Source organism: Conger conger, chromosome 7 (genome assembly GCF_963514075.1).
Source record: "Conger conger chromosome 7, fConCon1.1, whole genome shotgun sequence".
Taxonomy (NCBI): Eukaryota; Metazoa; Chordata; class Actinopteri; order Anguilliformes; family Congridae; genus Conger; species Conger conger.
Window position 1 is genome coordinate 28,165,296 of NC_083766.1, and position 14,813 is coordinate 28,180,108.

General features: G+C 42.6%; 1 protein-coding gene across 4 annotated transcripts; it reads right to left on the minus strand.

The window, feature by feature from the left end:
* Positions 1-2,312: 2,312 nt before the first annotated feature.
* LOC133132252 (CD99 antigen-like protein 2) lies at positions 2,313-12,486 on the minus strand. Of its 4 annotated transcripts, none has more exons than XM_061247585.1 (11): positions 12,037-12,486; positions 9,102-9,158; positions 8,857-8,910; positions 8,320-8,427; positions 8,123-8,200; positions 7,195-7,239; positions 5,569-5,640; positions 5,217-5,264; positions 4,965-5,084; positions 4,788-4,853; positions 2,313-4,481 (listed from the first exon to the last, which is right to left on the minus strand). In XM_061247585.1, exons 1-11 carry the CDS (start codon positions 12,089-12,091, stop codon positions 4,444-4,446), a joined length of 741 nt encoding a protein of 246 aa, XP_061103569.1. In that variant the 5' UTR covers positions 12,092-12,486; the 3' UTR covers positions 2,313-4,443. The 4 variants fall into 4 exon arrangements, with proteins under 4 accessions (XP_061103569.1, XP_061103567.1, XP_061103568.1 ...); XM_061247583.1 differs by having other exon boundaries at positions 7,195-7,245; positions 12,037-12,484; XM_061247584.1 differs by having other exon boundaries at positions 7,195-7,245; positions 8,320-8,424; positions 12,037-12,478.
* Positions 12,487-14,813: the final 2,327 nt, after the last annotated feature.

The window sequence follows — 14,813 nt, forward strand, 5'->3', positions numbered from 1 at the left end:
TCCTTCCTGATGACACAGCCATAAGGTTAAGCTTGGATACAGAAAGCTGCCCTAATTTGAAAATGCCCCCACATATTTCAGATGACAACCCTCGTCAGCAACCTGACTGTAGGGACTAGAACAATTGGTCAGTCTGAACAAGACTTCCAAAAAGGCTACAGCCTCTCCATCCTAGACCCCTACATCATCTGAGCATTTTCATGGCTGGGTCATTCCTGTTGGTGCTCCACCTTCTGGACACCATCCAATAACTAACAAAACACCTGAACTAACAAAACGACTAACCCTTTCACCAAGGTTTCTCATGTTTTGTGACAATGTATTCACTGTTCGACCTTAGTGTTTCACATTGTTTGTATCATGTGTTTTAGACCAGTTTAGTTAATTGTGGATAAATGCCTAGATGTTTGTCAGTCAATTGTGAACTGTGTTACCGACCCAATGTACTTGACCTGTGGACTGTGAACTGACTTTTGTGCTCTCAAGGAACACTGGCTTCAGCCGCATCCTGAGACCACAGGGGGGATGTAGGGACTACAACTTCCACATTCCCACAGGAAAATTCTGCGACGTCCACCACGAATGACGTCTAACTTGGTTCAGCCAATCCCGTAATGGCGGGAGCAATAAACGGTCCCGTATAAGAGCAAGACACGTTCTTGGGATCTCTCTTCTGCTTCTTCTGCCTCTTCTGCTTCTTCTGCTTCTTCTCTTGGACGCACCCTTTTTGGGCATTCGCTTCAGCTCATCTGCTCCGAGACTCGGACAGAAGCTGAATGCTGCACAGCGCACTACCAGGCCTACGGACACACCCAGTTACCTCGCGGTAACTTCGTGGCCTATAGCGAGTGGAAACTGGTGTACGCGGAACGCTACATCAGTTTACTCCTGCAAAGCTCACAACAACGAAACAGCAACGAACTTTTACACCTGGAAAAGGACCAGCGGATCAGACGACAACGCGCTGCTAAGACGGGAACACCCCAGCCTGCCCATCTCTCCCCGACACCATTCACAGCACCATCGCCGCTTCTACAAGGACAGCATGTCTTTTGGATCCAGCAATGCGTATGGACTCAGTAAGAAAACAAACATTCAGGCATAGCCAGTGTTTAGTTTAGTCTTAACTGTTTTTGTGAATCTGTGTTTCAATATTTACCATCCAACCATTGTAATGTGTTTGGTTAGCTACAAATATATGTACGTGAATTGATTCGCCGTCTTTTGCGCATATATAGAGTAAAACTACGCAAGTAGTCCCTTCTCACAGCTGACTCTAACTCATTACCACACCCAGAACTCTAGCTTACTCAAGCTAGCTACTCTCACCTTTCCTTTGTTCAAGCGACACGCGCGCTTGCGCGCGCCACACACACACGCACACACACATACCCAACTAAATTTCCCTACTAATTCCCGTTCGTTTATCTGTTATGTGTTTGTATGTTTGTTTAATAAATATATTTTATTAAACCCCGGTGTCCGTTTTGGAATCGCATAGACATGAGAGCCGAGTTAAAGCAGTCTTTCGAAGAACTTCCAACCTTCAGGTTATCGGTATGTTTAATCATTAATATTGGTTATTTTAATTATTAATTAAAATACTAAATTTGTGGTTAGATATTTCTGATAATAGTAATTTTATGAGACTGATTACTTTTTGCAGTTATACTGCTACACAACGTTTAACTGGCGCCCCGGTTTCGTAGAGAGTAAAATCCCTGCGTTATTTGGCGGCCCGTGCGAGGACCCTACATAATTTGGAGTCCCGTGCGAGGACCCCTACACCTGGGACCCTGTGCATGCACACAATACAGTTTAACATCTTTATCTTCAATATATGTTACCTTTTTAAAGGAATGAACATTAAATAAACATTAAATGTAAAACATAGAATAAGAGATAATGATAATATACTAGATGAGTCTACACTGTGGCTTTCTGGAATATCCTCAATATCTGGAGAAGGTAATGTATTATATATATATATATATATATATATATATATATACACACACACACACACACACACACACACACACACACACACAGTATGTGAAGGCTATAGAACCAAACTGGTGGTGGCTGCCGAGCTGAAAATAGGTTGTCTATTTTCAGTCATAAATAAAATATAATAAATTATAGATATCTAGATTGACTGAATTGTAACTGTGTATGTGTTTGGTTGAGTGTATACTGTAAGCAACACTTCAGGGCCTGAAATATATTTAGTGAACCTTCCCCTAAAACCATGAGAATGTATTTTTTTTTTTAAATCATCCCAAGAATAAAAACAGTATCACTGCATGTGATAACATTAATTGAAATCACTTTATTGAGTTTGCAGATTAACACTCACAAATTAGGTGTAAACAGGCATTTAATGTAGTTTATCTTCCCATTGCCTTTGGTGTACAGGAAACTAGTTTTACTAGTATTTTTCACACAATATAATATATTGCAACATTGTCAATAAATCACTTGTGCTTTCTTATATTTATTTATATATTAGTTAGAATCCCCAAGCTGAATAGTCATGTAAGTTCCAGGTAATTACAGCAGCTTCTCAATACTGAATACATGTTCTTCATTTAGTCAATTCCTTCTTAATGTATCACAAGCAAGTGAAGCGGGAAAATGGACAGGGCAACAACAGAAGAAAGTTCTGGAAATATTTCAGACATCTTTTTTCACTTCACATTCGCATCACATTGAGGCAATATTATTACTGAATATTGTAACCCGCAGTACTGCATGGTCTTGCTCTTATGACGTATACATTACCTTGTGTGAACTCCATTGTACAACATTGTGCTTAGATACATTTTTATTGAACGATGAATGGAATTAATGTCATGCTTCTATTTAGTTTAATTTACTTGAAATTTTTCTATCACTAATATTTCCATTTTATGAATTAAATGATCTATGGCACATTATGATCTGTAATTGTGAAATGTACAAGATGTACCCTTCATTCCTTCATTCTATCCCCTAAGTTTTCCCACTCTCGATTATTCTTCAGTGAAGGAGGGGAATGAGTTGGTTTCCTTCCATTGTTTACTGTTATTATTGTTCATTCCAGACCCCAAAAAGACTAGAAGGAAGGAAGGATGTATTTATGGAAGGGCTGCCCTACCCTGCTCCTGGTTTTTATTTCAACCCTAATTTGGCACACCTGCTCAACAACATGTGTAGTTAGTTGTTGATTGAGATATGCCTGGTTAGGGTTGGAACGAAAACAGGACAGTAAATCTCCAGGAACAGGGTTGAGCAGCCCTGATTTAAGGTATTCAAACGCTAGTTGGCTGATCTCTCCAGAGCAGCCAGACATAAATACCTCATCAAAACATGGCAGTGATTTCCATCAGCATCAGTCAGCTTCCCTCTCTGCTGTAGCTGGGTTAGAGTTGTAAATGTTTAGGAGGTAAGGATAGGGGGTTTGGGATATAAACTATAAATAAGAATACACATCCAAACCTAGTAATAATAATTAAGTTAGGCAACACAGGTACAGGCAGCAATGGGCAGAATTAAATATGTGCTAGGTTATTCCATGATTTCATGACCAATGTTAACACTGAGTGAGATGATGTGGTGCATCACACAAACACGAAGCTCTGAAATGTTACTGTCTGAGTTAACACAATACATAATAACACAATACACAAAAACACAAAAAGAGAACTGAAATGAAATTATCCTTCCATAGATTGTGAGGCGGGCCATATGCAGGATTTGAACCCACAACCAAGGCATTTAGCTCATCTGAGTACATTTCCGATGCAAACAGCCCAGTAAATCTTCACTGACATTATTTGCACGATTGCCTCTGACTAGCTATATGCTAACATCTTTAGCACTGTTTTAATTGTCATGCTTCATTACCAATGTTTTACTTGCAGTTTTATACCCACAATGCCCGTCTTCTTATTCTCCTTCTTCTTCTTCATTATAATTATTCTCATTATAATATTTTGAACCACTCACTACTGTCATTTAAGATCTTATCAGTTCGCAATGTGCACCTGTTCTCAGTTCAGACACAAATACCGTACCTTCTTGTGAAAGATTTGCCTCCATCTAACAGAATTACTTCTGCTTTTCCAGGAATATCAAAGCCGAACATCTAAATGGCTGCACTTCTCCTTGCCCCAGGCACCCACTCATTGGGGAAGGAGGTGTGCAGGACGGCAGGCCTGGGTACTCAACATAGCATCCATCTATAAGTAATGACTTTGCCTTCATTTTCACTGAAATCACTTCAAAAAACTAAGTAAACATCAATGCAGTCTGCTGGGAGGGAAAGCAGTGGGATTTTGGGTGGGGGGCGGGGGGGTGTGGAAGACTTTGGGGATGAGGACTCAGTGGGTGCTGGGATGGGCGGGGCCAAGCTGAAGCTCAGTAACGGAGGCGTTCGTGACGCGACGTCACAGCGTATTCTCATTGCTGGTTGGGGGGCTGTAGCCTCGTCTCCTGAACTAAAAGAAACAGACATTTCCAGGGTACAGAAGCCAAACATACAGACTGCAAGAATGTCATTATTACTAATTATTACACTGTCTAGCCAGTCAAACAACAAGACACACACTGCGTGTCAATTACACACAGTGTAATGCTCCTGATATTCACACATTGCCTAATCCATTTGATGATGACACACGGCATAGTTAAAATAACACAGTGTAATCTGGTTAACAGTGACCTGCAATCTGCACTGGAATCCTAATAGGGCATGCAACTCTAGGTGTAGAGGTCTTGATTACGCAGCATGGGGTGATATGTACCTGGTGGCTCCTGGAAAATGACAGAATCTGGATTCTCCGTCTTCACGTACTCCGAATTCAAATTTTCTGTACAGGAAAGGCAGAGAAAGAAGGGTCAGTGTGTGCGTGTGTGTGTGCGTGTGTGTGTGTGTGTGTGTGTGTGTGTGTGTGTGTGTGTGTATATCTGGGGGCTCTTACGTTGGATACCAAAGCATAACTTCTTCTTCTGGTACGATATGTAACTGCTGACTGCACCGACTAAAGCCATGACAACAGCACTGGCAATGCCCGCGATTGTGCCCGTCTCAGCTGTGGTGTCTGTAGGAGAGAGGACACAATAATAATACTAACATTTATACTACTACTACCACGACTAATGATGATAATACTGGTCATTATATTGATAATAATGTCCTCAGACATGATCACAGCGGAGAGGTCTGTCCTCACCATAGCCACCGGAGTCATCAGCAGGGATATTGTCACCCCCTCGTGCACCTGTAGAGCAGGTAAACACAGAGATGGGGTTCAGAACGCGGCTTGCAGAGGGCCCCCCCAGAAGCCTTTACAAGAGCTGCTACTCATCAACAACACCCATCCAATACTTTACATGTAAACTAACACACAGGCATCTGCTCCAACACATATGCAGAAACAGACACACATGGGTGCTCATGCACCCCCGGGTGTACACACCTCTCACACACTCTCACACTCACACTCTCACACTCTCACACTCTCACACACTCACACACTCACACACTCACACACTCACACACTCACACTCATACAGCTGTGTTACCTTTGCCCTTGTCAGGTTTGTAGTCATTGTTGTCCAGGAGGTCCTGGAGGTCACTATCTGAAAATGAACTGCCTGTGGGATAGAGAAGGGGGATCAGTGTGTGTGCTTGTTGGTTTGTGTTTATGTGTATGAATGTACACTCACTGAGCACTTTATTACATAATTACTACAATCATGTACACATAAACCATCATTCATTATCCTAACCCGCTTATCCTGAACAGGGTCACAGGGGGGCTGGAGCCTATCCCAGCATACATTGGGCAAAAGGCAGGAACACACCCCGGACAGGTCGCCAGTCCATCGCACGGCACACACACCATTCACTCACACCTAGGGGCAATTTAGACTCTCCAATCAGCCTAACCTGCATGTCTTTGGACTGTGGGAGGAAACCGGAGTACCCGGAGGAAACCCATGCAGACACAGGGAGAACATGCAAACTCCGCACAGAGAGGCCCCGGCCGACGGGGATTCAAACCCAGGACCTCCTTGCTGTGAGGCGGCAGTGCTACCCACTGCACCATCCATGCCGCCACATAAACCATCAAAATGGGGAAAAAATTGTGATCTAAGAGACTTGATTGTTGGTGGCAGACGGGGTGGTTTGAGTATCTCAGAAACTGCTGATCTCCTGGGATTTTCACAATCCAGTGAGCAGCAGTTCTGCAGACAGAAACGCCTTGTTAATGAACGTCAGAGGAGAATGGCCAGACTGCTCAAAGCTGACAAGAAGGTGATAGTAACGCAAATAACCACACATTACAACAGTGGTATGCAGAAGAGCACCTCTGAACACACAAAGCATCATAACTCTAAGTGGATAGGCTACAGCAGCAGAAGTCTAATAAATACCTAATAAAGTGCTCGGTGAGTGTATGTACTTGTGTGTCTGTGTATGAGTAAGAGTGTGCGTGTGTGTATGTGTATTTGTGAGTGCAAGTTTGCATGTAACTGTGTGTGAGCTCCACATAGATTCTGAGTAATGGGGGGCAGCATCACCGTGGGGGGGGGGGGGCTTGCTACAGCTTCATCTGGGATGTTCTTATTGCTAACAAATATCAAACATATGATCATACGCTCACTCACATGCATAAATGTTCCACTGTCTCTTCTCACAAAAGAAATACTATTATCCAAAAACAGCATATTATAATAAATTATCAGCCAGGCTGGGAAATGCACAAGTGCGTTAGGCGTAAGGAAAGAGAACAGAAATAAAACGAGCACAAAATCACAACAAAATTGGATAATTCCTTCCCGTTTAGAAAAAGCTAAAAGAAGTATGAACACATGTTAGCCTGCATCACAACCTCGACACACCTAACAACAGCCCCTCAGTTAGATGACCTACTGCATCTGCTGGAAAACTGCATTCGCCAACCAACTGTCACAATGTCAGAAATGTGCATGCCTGATGCTCACTGCAGGGGATGCTGGTCAGTCAAAGTGACCTCATTCTGATTCATGCCTTCAAACCCAAACGATGCAGTTCAGGTGCAGCACTTCTAAACGTATTTACCCTGGGCCTCAGGAACAGTGTCTACTCCACACTGGCTTAGCTCATGCAGGAGGGGGAACTCCTCCAAGGCACCAGAACACAAGCAGACCTCATCACCTCCTTACCGCTGACACTTCCTGTGCCTTGGACCCTCCCCGCTCCTCCAAAATCTGTATCTGACGAGCACACAACACTCCTTCAGGCACCAGCAGCCACTCCCAAACTCTGCCTCTACACACACTCCTCTGCCCTGGCGCTGAGGCATGTCATAAACACTTCTGCTAACTTTTTTCTAAAAACACATTCGGAGCCCATTTTGTCCCTTCTAGAGTAGAACCCCCAGTTGTACCGACAGCCTTGCCTATTCGCTGTAATGTCATCTGTTAATTAGGTGGAGGGCACACAAGCAGAGGCGTGAAACTGCACTGCAGATCCCACTGTCGTCGGAAGCTGAGACACATGTACTGAGTAACTCATCAGTGGGTCTACAAGCTGATGTACCTCTAAACCTGTGGCGATACACTGCCTGCTGTTCACCAATTCCACCAGCAGGTGGCTCCAACTAGCAATCCAGATAGAAACCATATCAGCAATCGCCTTGTTAGTCGCTAAATAGAGTACCGAAGTGACGAACAGGTTCCGGAAGTAAAAATCCCATTCATTTAATTCAACCAGACATCTTTGATGAGTTCCACTTCACTCTGAGCCAAATACTATTTTCATACACAATTATTTTTTACATTTCCATGAAGGTAGAGCTGATGACAAAGAAAAAACAAATATATTACGGCACTGAGTTCCTGACTCATTGTCAAAAAGTCATTTGAAATTATCTCTGCCAGGCGAAAAATGCAACAGTATATTCATAAAATACTGCTGTGTGCATAATACTGCTATTTCAATAGAATGATGCATATACAGGTACACAAGTTATTACAATATTATTGCTATATTAATATTACAGTATTCACTAACATCACAAAAGCACTGCTCACAATCAGAAATAGAGTGAGTAACAGCACCCCTTGCTGTCTAGGTCAGTCATATACATACCTTTGCTCCCCTTGCCTTTTCCTCCTGGTATGTCGTTTTTCGGGTCCAGAGCATCACTGAGGTCAAAATCATCTGCAGCTGTGAAGGAGTTAGACAAATCAGACACAGGCACAGGTGTGCTCACTCTCACTCTCACTCTCACTCTCACTCTCACTCTCACTCACACTCACACTCACACTCACACACACACCTCTTACCAGGTTTGGGTTTTGGTCTCGGTCGGATGGGAGCTTTGGTGGTTGTCTTTCGTGGGGGTCTGGTGGGATTCGCATCAAAGTCAAGAAAGTCTGAGAGGTCCAAATCTGCTAAAGAGACACATCTTGCTCTAGAACTGTCTGAACCAATGTTTCACGCACAATGTTAACACAGTATTATAGTCTTATCATTATATTTTACATTGTTAATAGTAATGCATGTGTTATATGTTGTATTTGTGAAATTATTATTATTATTAATAATAATAGTATTAATATTTTCTTGTTCACTGATTAGATAATTTGTGTAATGTCCTTTTGCAGAGATTATGTATTGAAAAACATATGTTAAATGAATGTTTAAAGAGTCAATTGCATTTTATTCTCAGTTCACAATCTTGAGAACACTCAGGAACAACTATTAAAATGAATGAACAAATTAACTGTAAGCTATAAATAGCAGGTGCATTTTTGAGCACACATACTGCTTAACCCCCTCGCACCATTACACAGAAAAGCAAGGAAATGCAAACCAGCCACCTTTTCCTCCTCCTGGTCCTGCTGGTCCAGGTTGGGGTTTGGGTTTGGCTGGCGCTGTGGAAAAATGAAAAGAAAATAATTACTCATAAAAAACAAGTGTTCATGAAAGGGTTATGCTCCTGGTGCTTAACTGCTAGAGTTATCTGCACACAAACTGCTTGCGGAGTACTGTTGTACAGATTCACGCAAGTTGTTGGAATTCCCCTATAGTTAATGCAGTACCAGTGTATAATGGAGGTACGTACGTGATTTAGTGGGAACATCATCAAAGGCATCAAGCAGGTCTAAGTCCTGGGACAGGGCTGAAAAGCATGAAAAGGTGTTTACTATAACATAATTTAAAGAGGAGGCCCTAGCTGGAGAGTCTCACTGACTTTTATTGCTGCAGTGAAGTTATCCTTATATCCAATCACATCCAGCCAGCAGCCATACCATCATGCATCCAGCTCCTGCCAAATGGTTGAAGCAGGTGTGGGCTTGATTAGTACTTGGATGGGAGATGCCCTGGGAAAACTAAGTTTACATTTACATTTTAGTAATTTGACAGACGCTTTTAATCCAAAGCATTACATTACATTACATTACATTATTGGCATTTGGCAGACGCTCTTATCCAGAGCGACGTACAGTTGATTAGACTAAGCAGGAGACAATCCTCCCCTGGAGCAATGCAGGGTTTAAGGGCCTTGCTCAAGGGCCCAACGGCTGTGCGGATCTTATTGTGGCTACACCGGGATTAGAACCACCGACCTTGCGTCTCCCAGTCATTTACCTTAACTACGCTACAGGCCGCCCCAAAGCGACTTACAAGTGCATAGGTTCTTCCACAAGTTAAAGCATCACTTCCATAACTAGTAAAATACACATGAAGTGCTCTTCTAAACAAGAAATATAGTCATTGTAAGTGCAATGACAAGAGGGATATCGGAAAGGGAAAGGGGGGGGGGGGTTGTCAGGAGGGAGGACTAAGGTACAGTTTGAAAAGTGTGTTTTTAGTCTGTGTCAAAATAGGGGGAGGGATTCTGCTCTCCTGACAGTGGTAGGCAAGTCATTCCACCACTGAGGAACCAGAACGGAAAACAGGCGTAAATGTGCAGCTCGACCGCCAGGTGCTCGTAGTGAGGGAACCATAAGGTGACCACAGCTGGCACACCGGATTGGTCTAGCTGGGGAGTAGGGAGTGATTAAGGATTGGATGTAAGGTGGGGCAGTCCCCTTAGCAGCCTGAAATGCCAACACCAGGGCCTTGAATCGGATGCGTGCGGCAATAGGAAGCCAGTGGAGGCCAATGAGGAGTGGGGTGACATGAGCCGACCTTGGCTGACTGGTGATCAGGCGGGCTGCAGCATTCTGGACCAGCTGGAGGGGCTTGATGGCACAAGCTGGGAGACCGGCTAGGAGGGAGTTGCAGTAATCCAGGCGGGAAATGACGAGCGCCTGTACTAGGAGCTGGGTAGCTTTCTCCGTCAGGAGATGACAAATACAGCGTATATTGTATAAGTTGCTGCTGGAAGTGGTGTTGGTAGGCCAGTAGGGGGTGATCTTCTAGATAGTCCCCACTATATATCCCCACTGCAAACCAACATTGTGATGGGGATTCCCAGCCCTGGCTGTTTCAATCTGCCAGCTAATCATCCCGTGATACAATTGCTGAAAACATTATTGTTCTCTCCCCATCTCCACCTCAGCTGGTGTGTGGCAAGCGTTCTGATGCAAAATAGCTACCATGGGGGCGACATGGCTCAGGCAGTAAGAGCAGTCGTCTGGCAGTCGGAGGGTTGCTGGTTCGCTTCCCCGCCCGGGCTGTGTCGAAGTGTCCCTGAGCAAGACACCTAACCCCTAAATGCTCCTGACGAGCGGGTTGGTGCCTTGCATGGCAGCCAATCGCCGTTGGTATGTGAGTGTGTGTATGAATGGGTGAATGAGAAGCATCAATTGTACAGTGCTTTGGATAAAGGTGCCATATAAATGCCAACCATTAACCATGCATCACCCAGGTGGCTACACATTGCTGGTGGTTCAGGCGAGTTTCCCCATCATCACTGTAAGCGCTTTGAGTGTCTACAAAAGCGCTATATAAATGTAATGATCTATCTATCAATTTTACATTTACATTTTTGTCATTTGGCAGACACTTTTAATCCAAAGTGATTTATAAGTGCATGGGTTATTCCACAGATTAAAGCATCAAATCCATAATTAGTAAAATATGCATGAAGGGCTGTTTTTAACAAAAAGACAGTCATCATAAAAATGAAAATGTTTTATCAGTCATTGGTTTACAATTAAACAGTTACTGACACCATTGATAAAGTCCAAAATAAGATCCTGTCTAAAACCGGTAGAAATTGGTAAATTGGGTCTATTGGAGCTGGAAGCAGTGGCCAGATGAGACCAAATTCAGCTTTTTGGCATATTTAATGTCATCGGATATTTCTGGTATGATATTATAAAACAAAGAAGGAAATGCATCCCACCTATTCCATTCAACTTCTAATATTCTATATGAATTTCTTTATAACAGGTATAAACTCCATAAATTGACTGAGGAATCTGAACAAGAAATGTGTGTACAAGTAAATTACCTGCGATACACGCATCACATTTCTCAGACATAGGCCTATATTGCAACTGTCAAATATGAGTTTAAGACGTAATTTATCGCATTTTAAGCAGAATCTCCGAGCCTAAGGTCCGCAGTGTAAAAACGCTTTGGTTTTCTGGCCTCATCTGCCGCTTCCATTCTGCAACCGCAACAAACAGCTGAGCTTGCACTACTGTTATCTACGCGATTTCAACCAATTGAACTCCCCATAGACGGGGTAGCGTCAAAGCCAGAACAAATGCGGCTTTCCAGAATAGCTGCTGGCAAGAAAGTCACTATAAACAGTTGTGTAGCCGTTATATTGCGCTAATGGTATCGCAGGCGATTGTGAATAAAATGGCTGTCGGCGAGGCAGTAATACCAATTGACTGTGCAGATATTTTCCGTTCAGACTGGCCTACCTCTATTTGCATTTCAAAAAAAGTCTTGACCCAACAATAATAATTTGGTCATAGGTTTCACAATAAATATCACAGTCCCATTTTTAAGTACCTGAGCCCCTACACGGGCTACAAAATTCTCTACATGCAAAGCCTGCTAGGTCTCGGCTTGGCCCACCTCTCGCATAAACTTACCAGTTACAGCCAGTAGAGAGATTACGAAGAGAGACCACGTCGGACGCTTAGCCATAGTGTGGACAGATTTTTTCGGAGCTAAATATTATAACAGATAAATATTACGGCTTCTTTTCCACTATATTGAATATTGTTAAGATAAAAACATATCCCAGTGGCAGAACAACAACCATACACAGCGACAGCAGCCGGCTGCTAGAAGTGAGAAAACGCGCAACAAACACGGCTGCACAGCAACAGATATGGTTCAGGGTGGGTCCTGTGGCTCGCCGGTTTTCGCTTTCCTCTTCTGGTCAGGACTGGTCTTCAACTCTACATATTAAACGCTCTTTAGTACCACAAACATATTATATATTTTACAGGCTGCAATTAAAATTTTGTTTCCAAATGTCGTTCTTACGAAAACGTAAGCAGCTCAGTGCTGCTGGTGACAATATCTAGGACACAGATTGCAGTTTCAACAGCTGTGAACTGCTGACCGCGCTTTATCTACGACCTGACGCATTCTATAGGCTATATAACTGGAAAGCAAACAGTGTGGGGTAAATGCGCTGACTGTGGTGGTACACTTCGCTTTCAAATATTTCTTATAGAAAATCTGTAATCATAGCATCTCATCCCATCTTCCCCCCTCTCCTCAGATGCCCAACAAGCCCAGAAAAATGATCAGAAAAAAGGTCAGAAGAAAAAAACAGGAGAATTGGATAAATTAAAGCTCTCATCAGTGGGTCTTGTGAGTATGTCAAGACATCACACTGCAAAAGTGTGTGGGCATGTCGGTAAGTGAGTGTGTACAATTGTGAGTTTCTGTGTGTACTTTCAAGGTTCCATTTTAAGCAGGTGAACCACCGCTTTCAGGTCATTCAATGGGTGCCGTTGTGTAACTCTTCAAGACAAAGGGCCAGCTAAGTTCTGCAGGGGAGCCATATTGAGCCAGCCATGTGCGTTACCCTCAAGAGTTCTGTACCTCCCCCCATTGCTTCCTCACAGGCTATGAGGAAATGATGTCACTGAAGGGTTTGCCCCAGCTCCTCTGTGTTTGGTTTGCTGACTGTCACCCATGCAGTCTCATGAACTCATCTGTGAGTGAGTCGTCTGGTTTTCTGTGGATTCAAACTTTCTTATTTACTGAAGAGGTGGCTGCTGTTGTTCCTAATAAATAAAAATGTATTACTGTTATAGGTGTTAATTAGTTGCGGGGTTGTTTTTGCATTGATTTACAGAAATCTACCTGAATATGTTAATAAATTCAGTAACTTTCAAAATGTGGGAGGAAGACATTACAGGCCTGTGCTTTTAGTGTTTCTTTACTGTACACTGTGGTCTTAATTTCCCTGTGATCGTGACCAGAAGAAATGGATAGATGGACGCAGTCTGAAAGATCTACTTTTAGTTACTACCAGTTTCTACCAAAACAGGAACTGGCTTCACTCTGCAATGACACTTGGCAGAGTTTGTGCACTTCCAACAGAGGATTATTGATATACTAAACAGTTTCTGCATCCAACAACAAGGGTTCCTACAGAGGAATTATTACCCTTTTTAGTGTGTTCTCTGTGCTACAAGCTGAAACTAATTTTTACACACAGATTACTTTTAATATCAGCATTTGTCACTTTGTGATATGGCCAGTGTTTGACTCATTTTTGTTTTCTTTCCATAAATTGGAATGTCAATTATATAAATTATATGGTTCACTTTGAAACAATTTCTCAACAGTTTATCAAGACCAAATGCTTAGCAAATTGTTTTCACTTGCTGTATACAGGACTGAAGGGGAAATTCCTCAAAAAAGAAAAACAAGAACTGAAGAGGACTTCAGAGTTGCCCAATGTCTGTCGACCACAGACATCATGCAGTGCCATTTTATGGTTCTTTTTGAGACTTGGTGACCCCAAGATGCAACCACAGCAATTCTAAAACAGTTGTGACAGATCAGGCAGTTCGAAAATGAGAGTCCAGGCAAAGGGTCGGTACACAAGCAAACAGGTTCAGCCGAGATAATCCAATATGTGGTCAATGTCACAAGCAAAGGGTTGAGAACACACGGGCAGGAGAATCCAAAATCAAACCCGAATAGCCAAACACAACGGGTCAAATCAGAACAAAAGGATAAACCCAGAGACGGTGGTCTAAAACAAAACAGGTCAAAACAGAAGTCAATCAGAAAATACTGCTGGAGGTCAGGACACAAAACAATCTGGCAACAAAAGACAGAATCACAGGGGTTTAAATACACCACTAAGCAAGTACAAAATGAGAAACAGTTGGAATCAATAACAGGAGGCAGGTTATACTGATGTTGTCGCCTCTTTATAGTACTCTTTGACACCTCTATGTCCACAGTACATCCTGGACAGTGTTCTTAATCTGTTCAACGGTTTAAAATGGGTTTTGAACTGTCCAATAGTTTTGAATTTAACTGTATAATGTACATATGCTGTGTGAATGACCACAACAGACAGGGATTTCATTGTTGCAGGTGATATTAGGCAATCTTTCCTCTCCCTGCACAAGGTTAGTGAATAGCATACCATTCCAATGTGCATAGCCTAGCCTGCTCTATAAGCGCTGCAAATCCTTGATGAATATACAGTGCATCCAGAAAGTATTCACAGCACTTCACTTTTCCCACATTTTGTTATGTTACAGCCTTATTCCAAAATGGAATAAATTCATTTTTTTCCCTCAAAATTCTACACACAACACCCCAAAATGACAACATGAAAGAAGTTTTTTTTTTTTTTTTTTTTTGCTAATTTATTAAAAATAAAAAA